Source organism: Thermobia domestica, chromosome 2 (genome assembly GCF_964235325.1).
Source record: "Thermobia domestica chromosome 2, izTheDome1.hap1.1, whole genome shotgun sequence".
In the NCBI taxonomy this organism is placed as follows: Eukaryota; Metazoa; Arthropoda; class Insecta; order Zygentoma; family Lepismatidae; genus Thermobia; species Thermobia domestica.
Window position 1 is genome coordinate 145,485,255 of NC_137455.1, and position 16,264 is coordinate 145,501,518.

General features: G+C 36.4%; 1 protein-coding gene across 1 annotated transcript in view; it reads left to right on the forward strand.

The window, feature by feature from the left end:
* Positions 1-3,114: 3,114 nt before the first annotated feature.
* The window catches only part of eEF2 (eukaryotic translation elongation factor 2), a 51,139-nt gene continuing 37,989 nt past the window's right edge, over positions 3,115-16,264 (forward strand). Inside the window, exons 1-2 of the mRNA XM_081746838.1 lie at positions 3,115-3,265; positions 13,478-13,692. Of these exons, the coding sequence (XP_081602964.1) occupies positions 3,263-3,265; positions 13,478-13,692 (218 nt within the window). The 5' untranslated portion in view covers positions 3,115-3,262. The remainder of the gene's footprint in view (positions 3,266-13,477; positions 13,693-16,264) is intronic.

Sequence of the window (16,264 nt, forward strand, 5' to 3'; positions counted from 1 at the left end):
CTGTAATTTTTATGCTCTAATGGGGCGTTTACACTTAGTCGATTTGCGTTCGATTCAGTTGAATTGACGTCACTTTCAACTTAATCGACCGTGTAAACTGAACTTCAACTTAATCGCTTGTTGATCGAAAGCGACTAATCGACTGGCACCTGAATTGAAAGACGTTCTATTTTCTGTGGTCGATTCGATCAGATTGCATATCAAATACGATTAGATTGCCGAGTGTCAACACCTGATTCCAAAACATTTTCAGGGGAAAGGAAAAGTGTCCGGCATGCGGTTATGCTTATTTTACATTAAATTACTTTTATAATTATATGAGAAAAATGAATGTTTATGGAATACAAAAAATACTCTTTACAGAAATATTGCTACTAGAGGAACAGCACTAGATTTATTCATCAAATGAATTTAAAAATCACAACTGCTGATCTACGTAATAAAATTAAAAATATTAAAATGCTTCGAAAAGGTCAGGTGCAGGTGTGGAAGATATGTCTTAACAAAAGATAGCTTGGTTCATGAAGCCGATCGCTTTTTACGCTAGATTATATAAGCTCCATTAGAACGTACAGGTCTACTTTTGCCACACCTTCTTGTTATAACCTAAAAAGTTTCCACTGGGGACCATGAAAATACCTCACTTGGCATAGATAAAGTCCAAAGGGGCCACAAGAAGTAATTGCTGAAAAATTACAATTCTTTTACGATTTGCGTATAAATACGACTTCCGGGTGCGTAGAATAAAACCTACAGTTAAAAAACGCAAACCAACATTTGCTAGGTGGCCACTGAAAGAAAAGCACTATTTAACGGAGTCAGACAGGACGAAGCTAGTGGGTCCGCGTAGTAGCGCTGGAGGGGGAAGTCCGAAGAGACCAGGAGCGCCAGCGATGGTAGGTGTGCGCGCAATCAAAGATAGTGGAAAAAAGTTGATTTTGGCAATGATACGAGTTTCAATAGCACTTGTTATGGTTTCATACTAGTAAGCCTGCACTTGTAAACATAAAATAAAGGTCCTGTACACTGTGCAGAAATATGCCACAGGTGGAAAATAACATCTAATAGAGCCATCTTTCATACGCACTCACTTATTTTATCCATCGTAAAGCACTTGTAATTATTTTACACTAGTAACCTTACACTTGTAATCCTAAAATATAGGTGTATTACTTTGTATTTAATTCTGATGACTGCAGAAATTTGCTCCTTATAAACATGTTTTTTTTTTCATGCAAAGTATTGAATTTTGTCTATAAATCTTCCAAAATAGAATACACCTAAACAAAATATGCACACGTTAGTAACGTAGTAAGTGTTATGATTTGACCTCTTAAAAATAATCTATTATTTTGTGCTAAGCAAAGGTTTTGCTGCTCCTAGTCTGTGCGCTTTATCTTCAGTGTGAGCGGTCCCAGGTTCGATTCCGGGTGGGGGCACTCGATCGAAAAACTATAAAAAGCTTTTTAATGCGAACCATCCTGAATGAGGTTTCCTTATTCACACTAGGCAAACGCCGGGGTGGTACCTAACATAGATCCTAGGCCTCTTCCTTCCTTCCTCAATTCTTTCTTTCTAGCCTTTCAGTGTTCTCGCCGAGGGACGTCATCACTCAAAAACGTGACGGCCAACATGCCCTTAGATGCCGAAAGCCCAGAAATCTAAATCCTAAATCTACATTCTCGCTTTTAGTATCTATCTAACATAATTGGTTAGTGCTATTTGTAGTTATTTACTGTTAGCTTTTATGGCACTTCTCTATACTTGTACCGATAACAGCTAAGCCTTTTTGAAGTAAATCTGCATCCAGTAATGCAAGTCCGCCTTTCTGCAAGGGTAAAACTGCCGTTGAAAGACATGCATACATTACTAATAAGACTCCAACTAACCAAAACAGTATATATATTTTAAAATTATATGTTTGTGTTATAGTTTCGGCTATGTAACATAACCTTCCTCATTATAATGGATACTTAGATAATATAGATAATGGTTGCATTATGATTCTAAGTATTGTACCTAAACTGGGACTGCACGTTTTCCAGTTACTAATGACTATCCTACTAAAGAACTTGTCAATTTTAGGAGATAATGTTAATTAAAAAATCATATCATTTTTTCATTATTTAATGATTTTTAATACATTGTATAGTGAAAGTTTATAATAGACCGTCATAAAAATGGCAATTTAATGGTAAACAAGAGTTGGCTATAGGTGAAAGTAGATTAATATGATATTATTTCCACTGATGGAACATTTTTGCAAAATGAAGGTAAGCAGTATTTTATGTTATCGAGTGGTATACTGCGGGTATGATGAGTGACTCCATATGAAAGACGACTGTGTAATATATTAATTTCACCAGCGGATTCTTTCTCTATAATATAGGAAAGTATATTTATGTTTACAAGTTTGGAGTTATTACTGTGGAACCATGACAAGTGCTTAAACCTACACAAAGATTTTCTACTGACAATTCTTTCATCAAAGTACACGTATACTATGCTTCTAAATACTGTTTTTTTTAAAAAAATATAAATTCCCTTATCCAATACCATTTTATTTTCTTTTTTCTTGTCACTGCTATTTAATTTCGTCCCTCAATTCTTCTGCTATAACCCGCAAGTTGTACCAATTTCTTTTTGCTTGGACATCTTTAAAATTGCCAGTCGATTTCGAATCGACCAGGGGAGAGCGAGTCGACAAGCAGCATTCAATTTCGGTTGAAACAATTGAACACATCCATCGATCTGATTCGGCCTAGTTGCTTCGATTTAGTCGCAAATGCAATGAGTCGATTTAGCCGTGCGACTAAATCGACCAAGTGTAAACGCCCCATAAGTCCACACGCTGTATTTACACTGACCCTCCTTAAAGTAAATCTGTACCTATTAAAACGACTCCTCCATTAAGGAACTTTTTGAGGTAATAAAAGTCCATTTCCTGCTAATAGAAGTCCGTATTTAAAACATAAGTGTGCTCCCATAAAATGGGATAACCTGATTTCTAGTTTTGAGTTCATACTTCAGTTGAAATCCCCATTGTCTTACATCGAAGTGCATATCATATTTAGGATTCAAAATGGCGTCAATTGTTAATAGGTTGTTCTGTAATTTAGTAATCTGTGCTGTTGACGCAATTCGATGCAAGCAACGAAGCATGCTTCGAACGCCATCTGCAACTTCTGTTCCTTTTTGAGTGGAGTCGGCCATTGTTCTTGACGTAGAGTAGAAGTGGAACGGAAATCGGAAAACATCCAGGATGGTGAGTATTCGTTTTTTACAATAAGGGTATATGATATTCCGCCAATACTTCTGCAACCTGGTTTCTTAAATTCGGTTCGATATTTTAGGAATAAATATCATTTAAACACTTGACAGATTGCATGCTGTGTCGGAATTGTGCATGACAACTTACCCGTAGTGCAACCACATTAATGCTGTTTAGTATATGTTACTTGTAAATAATGATTTAATCTGAGATTATTGGCTTGCTCTTGCGATGGTTTATAGGAAAATAAATCATCGCAATAAAAGAAAATGAAGTAGCTTCGTAGTGAACTTCTCGTGTATGACCTCAGCTTACGTGTACATGGCACTTGATGCTATTACGTAAAACAGTAATGAAATACAAGGCACTAGTTTAGGTAGTAAATATAGCACAATGTGTAAAAAATGAATTGAGTTTTGCACACCTAAATGTTTTGTTCTGCATGAGTTAATGTCATGACAGCTGTTTGAAAATAGTTCTAAATGCTTAATTATGTTGTCTAGTAAAGAACCGTAATTATTGATACATGGGAGGGTCAGAGAGCGGATTACCGTTACTTGCATGGAGTTGCCTGCCAACAAATATACATTAAACCGACAACGAATACATTTTAGTATATTTCGGGGTAAGTCTTTACTTTGACTCCAACTGTGACTTCAATCGGTTCTTATAGGTTCAGTTACTTCCTGGAACTGTTTGTGCGTGAGTCACTTGTTAGAACTGATCGTGTCTTTGGTGTGACGTCTTAGTTCATATTTTTCCCACCAGGTGTGTGTGTAGTCATATGGTAGTTGGTTAGTAGTCACATGTTCTGTGTGCATGTATGTGTGTGCTGCTGTTTGTGGAATGCGGGAGCGCGTAATTGAATTGGTTGAATTGAGTTAGAGAAAACCTATTATAGTTGTGGTCTAAACTGAAGATATTTTCGACGTATTCTAAAAGTGGACGTTTATTGGTTTCTTGTTTGTAATAATAGCAAGTGTGCTCGGTTTAATAAAACGACGTGTGTGCGGAAAGGAACATTTTTCAGTAATGTTGAGTATTGTGCATGTGTTCTTGGTATCTTATTCTTTCGTGTGTGGAATCAGCAGTTATGAGTTCATTATTCACGAGATTTCTCCTATGGCGAAATGGTGAGTGTTTTCTTTTTTTAATTCATATTATTTTTATTCTTGATTTGTTTTGCATTTGAGTATTAGGCAAAGTATTTGGTTTGCTGCTGCTTGTCCTATTGTCTTGTTGAGATGTAATTTTTTTTTCTTTGTCATGCACTGATTTATGATTAGAGACGAGTGTTTTTTTTTTTTAATTTTTCCCTTCTTATCTTAGCTTTCTAGTAGTGGTGTGATTATTTATTATTATTTTGGATGTTTTTATGGTACTTGAGCGAGAGGGTTGGGGGGCGGTGGCCCCCCATTTAGATCTCAAAATTCATAGTCACCGCTTCACCTGAATTGATGTTTAGTAACATTGTGGCCCTTGTACTTATAGTATAATTCTTAACATCGTATAGTAACATTGTGGCCCTTGTACTTATAGTATAATTCTTAACATCGTACATCACTTTCACTGTGTTAGTAATTGTAATCGATTCATGTGATCCGGTTCCGGGAGCAGTTTAGGAATGATTCCTAAACTGCTCCGGGAACCGGATCACATGAATCGGTTGAAGTCACAGTTGGAGTCAAAGTAAAAATTTGCCTATTTCGGATATACATAGAATGGTATTTTGCGTTTTAATTTGAAGTTAGTGAATTGGAAATCGGGTGCTGAACATAATTAGGAACAAATTTCGGTGACCGATTAATCCTGATGTATTTAATAAAAATTACATATATTAGGAGATTTTCTCGAGGAAAACCAAATTCGTCAATATGTTGTGAAGTGAAATGCAGTCTTCTGCAGAAATACGTGGTTTACCTGTAGACTAGCGATTTTTAAAGTATTACATGCAGTTCTTTTTTAGTTTGGTTTCCGTATGGTAGAGGAACACGGTGGCTCCGTGGACTAGCACTTCTTGTTTCTCAGGGTTTCGTGTGTTGGAGCTTTGTTTCCTCGCACATTTTCATTTCTTCAACTATCATTTACTGCGCGATATGTCTCCGTTAACCTAAGAGATATATAATCGTGAGACGTTAGTTCTTTTAAATGCATTCGGTCTTATGTTCAGCTAGTGGAGAGAGGGAGACCTGTGTTCTAGAACCTTGCCTAGGGGTTCGTGTTCCTGAAGGAAAATTACTTCAAAGTTTCCAGGTTGGAAGCTAATTGTAACATCAATAGATTATTTAAATGTAGCAAACGTTCCTTGTAACTGGGATGCATTTTAAGAACTAATAAATTTGTTCAGTTATTTGCGGTTGGCAAGTAAAGTCCTATGTTACGTAATACACTCTACTTCGAGGTGGATGTATTCCTCATATTTCTTAATTGGGAGGTTCCAGGTTGAAGCTTCGAAACAAGTCCCTTTGGTTTAGTTACAGAATCCGAATGTCATTTTGATATGTGTGGTAAATTTCGTTGACCATTTTTATGTGCTCACCTCGTAGGCTAGCTGTATCTGACAATTAGTTAAAATAATGGATAAAGTACTGATACTAATTTCCTGTTATACTTGTGAGGAAGAGAGAGTCATCTCCATCGGTTACCTACCGGTATTTTGATCGTTAGCAAAGTATCCCTCCATGAATTTATATTACATCACCACACGTTCCTTTGGGCTCATTTGAAATGAACCTTAAGTTCGCTGTATAGTGCATAATTTAAGTTCATGCAGGGACACTATGTTTGTTGATTACTATTGAATTGTGCCAACACAGTTAACATGAAATTTTCGGAATTTGTCACTTTTATCGGTTGGTAAGTATATCGAATTACACATCCATCATGTGAAGGCCCTTGTATTTCTCGTCCGAAATGGAGGGGGGGGAGGTCGGGAAACGGACTCTGATCTCTGTAGCAGTGCTTTAACCACTATTATAGTTCTCCCGCAAACCAAATACACACTGCAACCCCTGGGCAGGTTTTTACTCTGAAATTTAATGTAATTTTTACCTGCTGTATCTGCCTTTAGTACATGCACGAAGTTTACATTAAGATTCCCAGTGGCAGTGTTGAACACATTGGGGTTATTACTCGTCTGTACTAATTACAGGGATACAAAATTTGACGGTTATAGTTAAGGAGCCGTACTTCCCATTTAGGAAAGGACGAGAAACGCCATACTTTCAGGAATTATTCATTGACTATCTAGGATGTTAAATAGTAGGTAATAGACTGAGTTCTTGCCCTTGTACTTAGGGTGTTTAGGTAGTGCAACAGTAAGATGTATCCTCGTGCACGGGAGATGAGAAGTAGCTGTTCTTAACTATTACCATTAGAAAGTCAGTTGTAGTGTTAAATCACAGAAAACTGAGCACGAGAATTTTGTGATAACAGCACGCTTGTACTTGAGCCCATTGTGCTCAGTAGCTGAGATTACTTTTGACCTTGAGCAGTGCACGTGTCAACTGAATCGCAAATAGTGACGTGTCTGGCATTGTGATGGAGTCAATCTTAGCCTATGATATGCACACTATTAATGATAGAAACTGCTGATAACAATGAAAGATAATTCTGCACTTGAGCGTCATGAATTAAAATCTAGTAATTTCAGTGTTGAATCGTGCTGATAAAAATCGCAGACCCAGCCACAAAAAATGTTGCCAGTGCTCGAGGATAAATTTTCAATCTGAGGTTGCCGTGTTCGACGAGATGGCTACCCGTTAGTGGTTACCCACGATTAATCTCGAACATGGCCAGCTGCGACTTCTAAGCAGTGGTTATTTATGCGCCGAAGATCCTTCTGTTCTCAAACGGGAATTTCTTAAAAGCCACGAGAAACTGAAACCGTAGATTACAGTTCGCATCTGCACGATTAGGATTACCTTACCACTTTGATCGCGAAGCTATTTTAAGTGAATCGCACAGTCAGGCAATTTTTTTTTTTTTTTGTGTGTGTGTGTCAGAAAGGCAAAAGTACTTACATATTTTCGATTGTTTTGAAAGACTAGGCCATGGCTATATCTTACACCGGGAGATCTTTTCTTCCGGAATTTGCGTTCTACTTTGAATCAGTGTCGACTGGTGAAACACGGGGCTTCGGATAGTAGCTGCTCTGTGTACCGCGGGTGGTACACGGGGCGTTTTGTTAAATTCAAACATCAGTTAACGTCACACAAAAAGGTTCATTCAACGAACCTTCTGAGCGTGATGTAAACATTTCAAAACTATTACCCCGCCAGTCATCGGGTGATTGGCAATCGGTCAGCGCTTCTTTAGGGAAGCACATGCTTCTACCCTGTCAATCTTTTATATATTCCTCTCACACGGCCATATTGTAAACTGTGATTCGCGCGTAAGGTGGGTCAAAGCCACTTTCTACGCATACGTATTCTTTTATTGCATTAATTAAATTTAGTTCTTAGAAACAATGTTCTTTGTTATTGAATTATAAGGAAATTGAATTTCTGGTAATAGGTAACAAAAACATTGAAAAACACAAACTATTTGCTGAGCAAAACAATATATTCACATAATAAACTACATATGTGTTACAGTTTCGCCAACTGACACATGATAGTGTCTCATGAAGCCAAAGTGCTTGTTGGCGAAACTAACACGTATGTAGTTTGTGAATATATTGTTTGGCTCAGCAAATAGTTTGTGTTTAAGTATATACAAAGCAAAACTTCTACTTATGGAAAATATTACAATCGAAAAACAGCTTACTTAACAATGGACTAATTTTTTGTGCCGAATGAATGTTCCAAGGTTCTTTAACCAGTAAAATGAAAAAAAATCTTATGTACTTGAACGTTCCTTGAATAAAGTATAGTTGTATCACTCAACTTATAGTCTTTGAGATTAAGTATTATTTTTCTTATTTGGTAATATGGCTGTGCCGATTACCACCAACTAAGCTCAAACTTTGTGTTGCGTTGATGAGAACTGCTGCGGAATGTGGTCCAGAGTTTGCATTTGATGATATACGGACGTTTGATTACGGTTGAGTGTTTACACTTATGAATTTTGTTGCCCATAGAACGATAAAAGACGAGAAATAAAGGTATTCTTGACATTTTGAGAAAAATCCCAAGATATCGGGGGGGGGGGAGGGAAATCCGAATTTTGACTTGTTATTGACTTCTATCTTCGGCTTAACTTGCAAGGGTGTCATTTCAGCAGGGTTGGCAAAAACCATGGTTTTTATTGAAAAAACCAAAAAAACAGTTTTTTTTTTTGTTTAAATTATTTGCTCTATGTATTTATATCACATATGTACAGAAATAAACTTGTTTCGCCTTGGTGTTAGTATGCAACAACCGGGTTATACTGGAAGGGGTCACATAAGCGTAAAGCATCCAAGGGAAACTGTCCTCCCTTTGAACTAGGAACCGGGACTAATTGGCCACAAATGCGATACGTATGCCGACTCACTCACTAAGGACTCCTGATAAAAATACGTTGACTGATATTTACATATTTAATATAATCGTCAAGAGTCATTAGGATAGGACAAAAAGATAAACAATTGCACAAGTGGAGCCATTATACAGAATTACATATGGACAATTTTAAAGTACTACAGAGTACAGAAGAGCTAATTTAGTTCAAATCAGTTCACTACGACTTTTATTAGTCTCAGTTAGAGATGTAACGAATTACTTTTCATATCAGTAAGAAAAGTGAATAAAGATACGAATTATTTGAGTCCACTTTGGCTCTGGCCCATTTATACATAAATAGTTACCAAAGATTCTTATTATTTTCAATAATTGCCTCTCGTGGGGTTTGTATGACCCCCCTCCCCCAAAAAGTACGGCATTTCGATGTATTTTATCAATAGTAAATGTTTAATAAAACAAAACAATGTTTAGAATTTTCCTTTGGTTGCATAACAATAATAATAAACTATAAAAAAAACAACAAAAGAAACATCCATAAACTTACATAAAAAAAAAAGTTGCTTTTGTAATATAATCTCTTTGAGTAAAGAATGGGGAATTTAGGTCTGAATATAGTACGAATAGTATATGGGAGTGTAACGTGATAACCCACAAATGTGTGTTCATCAAGATTTTGCTAATAGTTACACTTGTAGAAACATTTTTCGTTTTTTTTTATTTAAACTTTTTTTTTTTTTTTTTTTTTTTTTAACAGCTGGTTTAAACCAGCCAACCCAGCATTTCACATTTTCATATTATCAGATGAATTAAATAAATTAGTAATTTTATGAAATGTAGGACGTAAGAATGTTCCTGGTATTGGCCACTGAAAACTTTCAGTTCGTCTTATTTTGTTTGTTTGGAACTTCTACCTTTGAATGGCAACAATTCTGCTTACAACTGCGGAGCGTATCAATTAAGATCATGTCATGAGCATTATGTGAAAGTATTTACTGGAATCGAAAAGGGTGTGAGAATGCCCTTGGGGGTCGGGAAATATTTTCTATTTTTATTTTAAATATTCCAAATTTTGACCTGCTAACACTAGTGATAGTGTTACGTTAATGATATAAAATAATGTATACACAAGGTTTTTTTGAGGTCTCGAAGAGTACGATTACCAATATATGTTTTTCTAGATACAATATATATATTTTTCCAAAACTTGTGAACCGAAAATAAACTATTATATTTCTTTAGTTAGAAATTTAACTATCTGTTTGCGGGGGAGTTCGTACATACGTTGTTTGCAAATCGCGATGCAGCGAAATCAAATTGTTAGTTTAACTCCCTGTGATTAGGCCATGTAGGCTAAAGACTAATGGTGGTTAATTGTGTAGGTCCTAGATTCGATATTCGGAAGGAGAGCTCTTTCGCAGCTATAGGTTAGCATACGCGTCTTGAACGCAGGAGACTCGGGTTAGATTCCCTGGTGGAGCTCATGGTTGAGATTCGACGTGAAGCTGTAGGTCCACGTCTCATAGCCTCGCTCCTAGAAGGGATGCTAGACTTCAATCTAAGTTAATATTCGGAACAAGCGGAACGTGCTGTGGTTGGCTTGTACGTACCAGATTCTACTTTCGTCGGGTTGTTAATCATGCTAAATGAATCAAAGGGATGCTAATGAAACGAAAGCAATATGTCGCATCAATTACCCGCTGAAGGACATAGGGCGTCGCACTTCCTTCAGTCATCCCGATACCTCTTCGGCTTCCGTGTAGTTCCATCCCTGATTCTATTCCAGCTTCTCACTTTCGTAATTTCACCATTTATCCACCTTATAATCTGTCTCCCTTAACCGCAGTGCATAATCGTGGGACGTTACACCACAAATTTTAAAATTAATCCTAGTATAAATTAAGATAACACTAACGAGAATTAGACAGAAGTGATAAGACTTTCGAAGAGGAGAAATGACTTCTTTAGTATTCAGAAGTGTATACCATGCGTTTTATAACTTTACACTCTACTTGGTTGTTAATTCAGCGTCAATATGTAATTTAACATATGCTTAAAATCGGGAAGAATAAATACATGGGAGGTCTATAGCACGCATGCAGAACTTCATTGTCCTGTTAGTGTCATCACCGGGATAAATTTGAGTTAGTTCTTCTCTCACATACGATGATGATTAATTTGCATGAACATATGGTACACTGTTATAGTGTAAACCATATTCCATGAGTGTATAGTCATAGTTACACTGAGTATGTGAGAGAAGTATACCTACTGTCCTATTTGCGTCCGTCATCACTATATGCGGTAATGTTACAACTGTGCTCTGTGAAACTAGTTGTCTCAGCTCCTGGAGACAAACTTGATAAACTGTGTTGTAAATGGGATGTTAGTCCGTATAGTCGTAGTAATTCGTGAGCTTATGTTTCTGCTGGGGTCTTAATTCTAGTTCGCAGATTTTCAGAACGACTACTGTTTAAGAATTTATAATCTAGTATCAAGCGTTCGACCAAACTTTATGTACTTAACAAATATGCATGGTGCTAATTAATACCGTGAGAGATGAGTATTAAAAAAAGGCCTATAGCGTAAACTGTCCAAGCGGGAGGCTGACGAGAACGGGAGAAAGACACTTTTGTTCGACATGCAATCAACGAACGCCCGGCTGTTAAGGATATCGTCAGAGAAAGTAATCCTGTTCCATCCAAAACCATTAGATGGTAAACATGCGCAATGACTGCTCAAGGAATTACCCGAAGAATGTGCGGAATCCCCAGACGTCTAAAGTAAAGGTAGGTTGAAATTATGGGAGGGACACATCGCTAGGAAATAGCAATTTGTTGTCGGCAAGTTGATATTGCAATCGAGACTTGGTAGAAGTTTTAAGTGTTAGGACTGGTTCCATAACTACGGAGAAGTGACAAACTATGTATACAACGAATCTCACATTTTATGATGGGTTATGTTCACAGTCCAATTGCATGGGTTGTTAAGTATTTGTGGAGTATGGTTATTATGAAACGTTAGTATGACATCTTTAGGTAAAGAATTTGATGGGAAAGTGGAATGAATATCAGGATCTTACATACTAAGCAACTATGCGACTGAAGGGACTTTTTAGAGAATCCCTTGCGCAATCATTATATCTACCATCTGTGATTTTGGGTAGAACAGGGTTGCCAGGCGTACGTTATTCGCTTGTTGCAAGTACCATTCTAAAAAAAATTTCCTTAAGATTCAGGCAGCGTCTTGCTCAGAAACAGAAGTTTACGACAACGTTTGTGTGCAAAATCACGTAAGTTTGTCGCGGTATTAGCAGTGGAATTGTATGCAGATGTAAGTTCCGATTTTTGTACTTAAAAAATTTTGAATTAACCTTAAACAAATCCTGAAAAAGAAAAATAATTCTTAAGACCTGTTATATGAACAAATATAAATACGAAATTACATAGTTCATGAAGTCTTATTATACTACTGCAATTCACTCTCTAAATAGTTTAATGAGCGTCTTCTAATTAGACAGGGCAATGTATAGCATAATTTAGACATTGCAACAGTCGAAGTTAACAGAATATAGATCCATGTGTAAAAATATGAGGAGCATTTACTCCACGCTTAACATCGTATATTATGTACTACTAGATGTACTGAACTAGTTTCCCTGAGTATTTCCAAGTAACATGCTTCTCAAGGTGTAATATTGCATGTATGTTTAGTTGAAGGCTATTAGGACAATGCTGGACTGTAAAACCCTTGCAGTGGAACGACTCAGATGTTCAGCTTGAGCTTACACAACTGCAAAGTGACATTTTGAGAAACAAATTGTTGGAACAGTTTACTGGAACTAATAGTGCATAACTCCGAACGCAGTTCAGCATAAGGTAAATTCATCCTTCTGTTTCCATATACATTACAAACGTGCAGTGAATTGTATGCATTAAGATACATATAGATTAGTTGACGAAAATAGGTGAGGTCTGTTTATATGGGAACAAGGAAGCAATTCATTTAGTACCTAATTTGCCGAAGATAGTGTGCGCGAAACCGTTCAAGAACTGTTTTCATACTGATATTTCGAATTTGATGCTGCAACTAATTTTCGGGGTATTTTTAAAGTAGTGTTGTAAAACTCTATGTAATATTACATTTTCAAATAAACTTGTTCTTTGAAATTAAACAAATGAATTTAGAGAACTTAATTGAACGTAAAAAGTACACACACAGTTTTTATAGTCCTGCCAGAGTGGAAAACTGTTGGAATTATTTGTAAACATACCACAATTTTAAATATTGTCACTGACTTTATAGAAAGACATCCTTAATTATGGAACGTGTGGCATTTTCTTCATTCCTGTATTCAGTTAAAAAGTTCTCAGTTATGTAAAGCACTGTCCAACCATTGTTGGATTCTTCAATATTATAATTTAAGAATCCAACCGCATGTTTGGATAGTGCTTGCTCATTTATATACTTCCTAAGAAAACAAAGCTTACTGTTTTGAGAATCTAGTATCAGAAATTATTTTAGGACACGTTCACAAGTAACCTAAATGCGTTGCAGCTCCTGACGCACAATGCTACTATGAAAATTAATACATTTGCTGAACGCTTTTGACGTGAATTTTTACTGGTCATCGCGTACAATTTGTTTACAGGTAGTGAAATTACATTTTGTACGCAATTTCTAGTTTAAGTACATTAACATAGTTCTTTTTTAAATTTCATGTTTTGTTCTGACGGTATCGATGAAATTGTGTTTACTTTTTCAGGTGAATTTTACCGTAGATGAAATTAGAGTAATGATGGACAAAAAGCGGAATATCCGCAACATGTCCGTCATTGCTCATGTTGACCATGGAAAATCAACATTGACAGACTCCCTAGTATCTAAAGCTGGTATTATTGCCAGTGCTAAGGCAGGAGAAACAAGATTTACTGATACAAGGAAGGATGAACAGGAAAGATGCATTACAATCAAATCCACGTAAGTATACTTGTCACGATATGTTGGCATGATATAGCGTCCCAAAATTTTGTAAACCATGACATACTGTGTAAATTGTTGGACTTTGTATTTACTGAAATATATTCCATTTGTTCAACATTTTATTTTTAGTTTTTGGACATATCATTAGTAATGTAGTCTGAGATGATAGAAAAGAAATGCAAAATTCCAGCATTATTCAGATTATGGACGATGGGAAAGTGATTTTCATGAAGAAGTTTCTCTTTCTGAATAATTTAATAGTTAAATAGTTGAACCGAACTCTAGCAGAAATATGAAACTATAATTTGAACATTATCTTATGATTTGTACCTATATTACAGTTCTATAAACATTTTTTTTTACTCCAAAAAAAAAAAAAAAAAGTAAATGAAAATTAACAATATTATGTGCAAAGTTAAGTATGATGGGAACAAATATTCCTGATTTTTCATTTTGTCATAACTCAAAATATCCAGGTTATTTATTTTTTTTTTTTTTAATGAGAGAGGAATTTAACGTCCGTTTTCAGAATGTTTGAGAACTGATATAAAGCAATGAATAAAATGTTCTTACTTCAGTAAATGTTTAAAATTGAAAAGGTTTCATATCGTTTCGACATTGTATGTTGTCCTTAACTGTAACATGTTGCCTAGTTGAATCAGACTGCTTGAAGATTATTCTTGGTGTTAGAATAGCTTTGGAATTGCAAGAACGTAAATCATGGTAAAATAATTAAGGTTGAGATATACTCAAAATTCCAGAAGATTATGCCTTTTCACACTTATTTTCTTGATTTGCCCGCTCATCAATATCACTAAATTCGAAGATTGTGTTATCAGTGGATCATTCGTAATAGGATTTTTTCTGCAAAAATGTTATGGGCTCTTCACAAGCATGTTGGACTGTTTCAGACAAAGTTCAGTAATCCCATTTCTTTCTTGAATGGACAGGAATTAATCGTGAATCTAGAGCAGTGGCAATAGAAAAGGTCAAGTCTTCCCCTTTGGCGTGGGAGTCCCGGGTTAAATTCCCGGCCGGAGCTCATGTGGTTCGGATTCTATGTTAATCAGTAGGTCTACGTCTCATAACCTTGCTGCTGAAAAGGACGCTAAACTCAAATCCAATCCAAGTCAGGGGCGCGGTGGCTCAGTGGTAGAGCGTTCACCTCCGGTGCTTGGGTTCCTTGGTTCGATCCCAGCTCGCACCGTGTGGACTTTGTGGTGGACAGACACCGTGTTCGTGGTTTTTCTTGGGGTTCTCCCGTTTTCCTCCCACTTTCTTCATTCCATTTCACTCATCTCTCATCGTCTGCTTTAGCCTAACCGGCATAACCGTTGGATGTAAAACTTAATTTCATTTCATTTTTTCCAATCAAAGTCAGTTTTGCCGTGGTGGAGGTTGCCTGGGCGGATGGCGTCTTCCTGTTACTCTTCTCTTGGAGCAGAGATAATGTAAAGAGGGACGTGCATGATGGACTGTGAATCCGTCATTTGTACCTTATTCAAGCTTCGATCGGGGTTGGTACTGGGTTTCGTCTTTGATACGTGTTCCATGAGAATGCAGAACTCACGAAAAAGCAAATTATTCTTGAACAATATTACATCTTGCAGACTGTATTCGCCAAGAAGCATCCTAATGAATTGAAACTTACACAGTAAATTTACATGCTCATGTTGCAGGTTTTTTGCTGCGGACTGTACAAAGATATTGAGATATTATTTTATACACTAACCTTTACTCTTTCTCGAAAACTGTGGGTGATAGAGCAAAACTAAGAACAGATCCTGAATCAGGAGGTCAAAATTTATAAAGATCACCTTTCATCGAGGAAGCAAAGAAAACTTTGAAATTTGTAACAGTGTTATCTGTGTAATGGTGTGTATTTTATAAATAATATATGGTAAAATTTATTTGCAATATAGAAGTATGCTATACGTATCCTGCATACATATACAGATGGGTGTAAAGTGAATGGAAAACTTGATTGGGAAAAGTAGGCGTGCCCTTTCATCTTGTCTGTATGTGTTATTCTTGGATTGATATTTCATAACGTGTGTGAAGGCGATGTTGTAATGTCGAAATTGTTACACAAGTGTTATTGATGTATATTTAGTACTTTGGTCAGCTTTGTCCTATTAATACTGTCAGATGTTTCCAAAGCTGTAACGGACAATATATAAAAAGCATCCTATGAAATCTCATTCGTCATTCGTACACTGTTTTATATGTAAGTTTAACATTCAAATTTGCAGGGCTTGAAAAATCCATCATCGATCAGTAAGCAAAGACACACTTCTTTCAAACACTTCGCAACATGTATCTGATCATTTGCTCTAAATTTCTTGCAACCACCAAAGGGAAAAATAATTCGAAGACGTGACGAAAACAAATATCTTGATACGTCCGAACTGAACCACAAAGTAGTCTTGCGGTGAACATGAATGAGAAGCCTTAACGGCATCAACCATTTGATACTCTTGCCTATAATAGTCGTAAAAGCAATGAAAACTACCACCACTATGTTTGGAGAAGTTATTTTCAATGTATAAGTTTAGCTCTTTCTATCTTC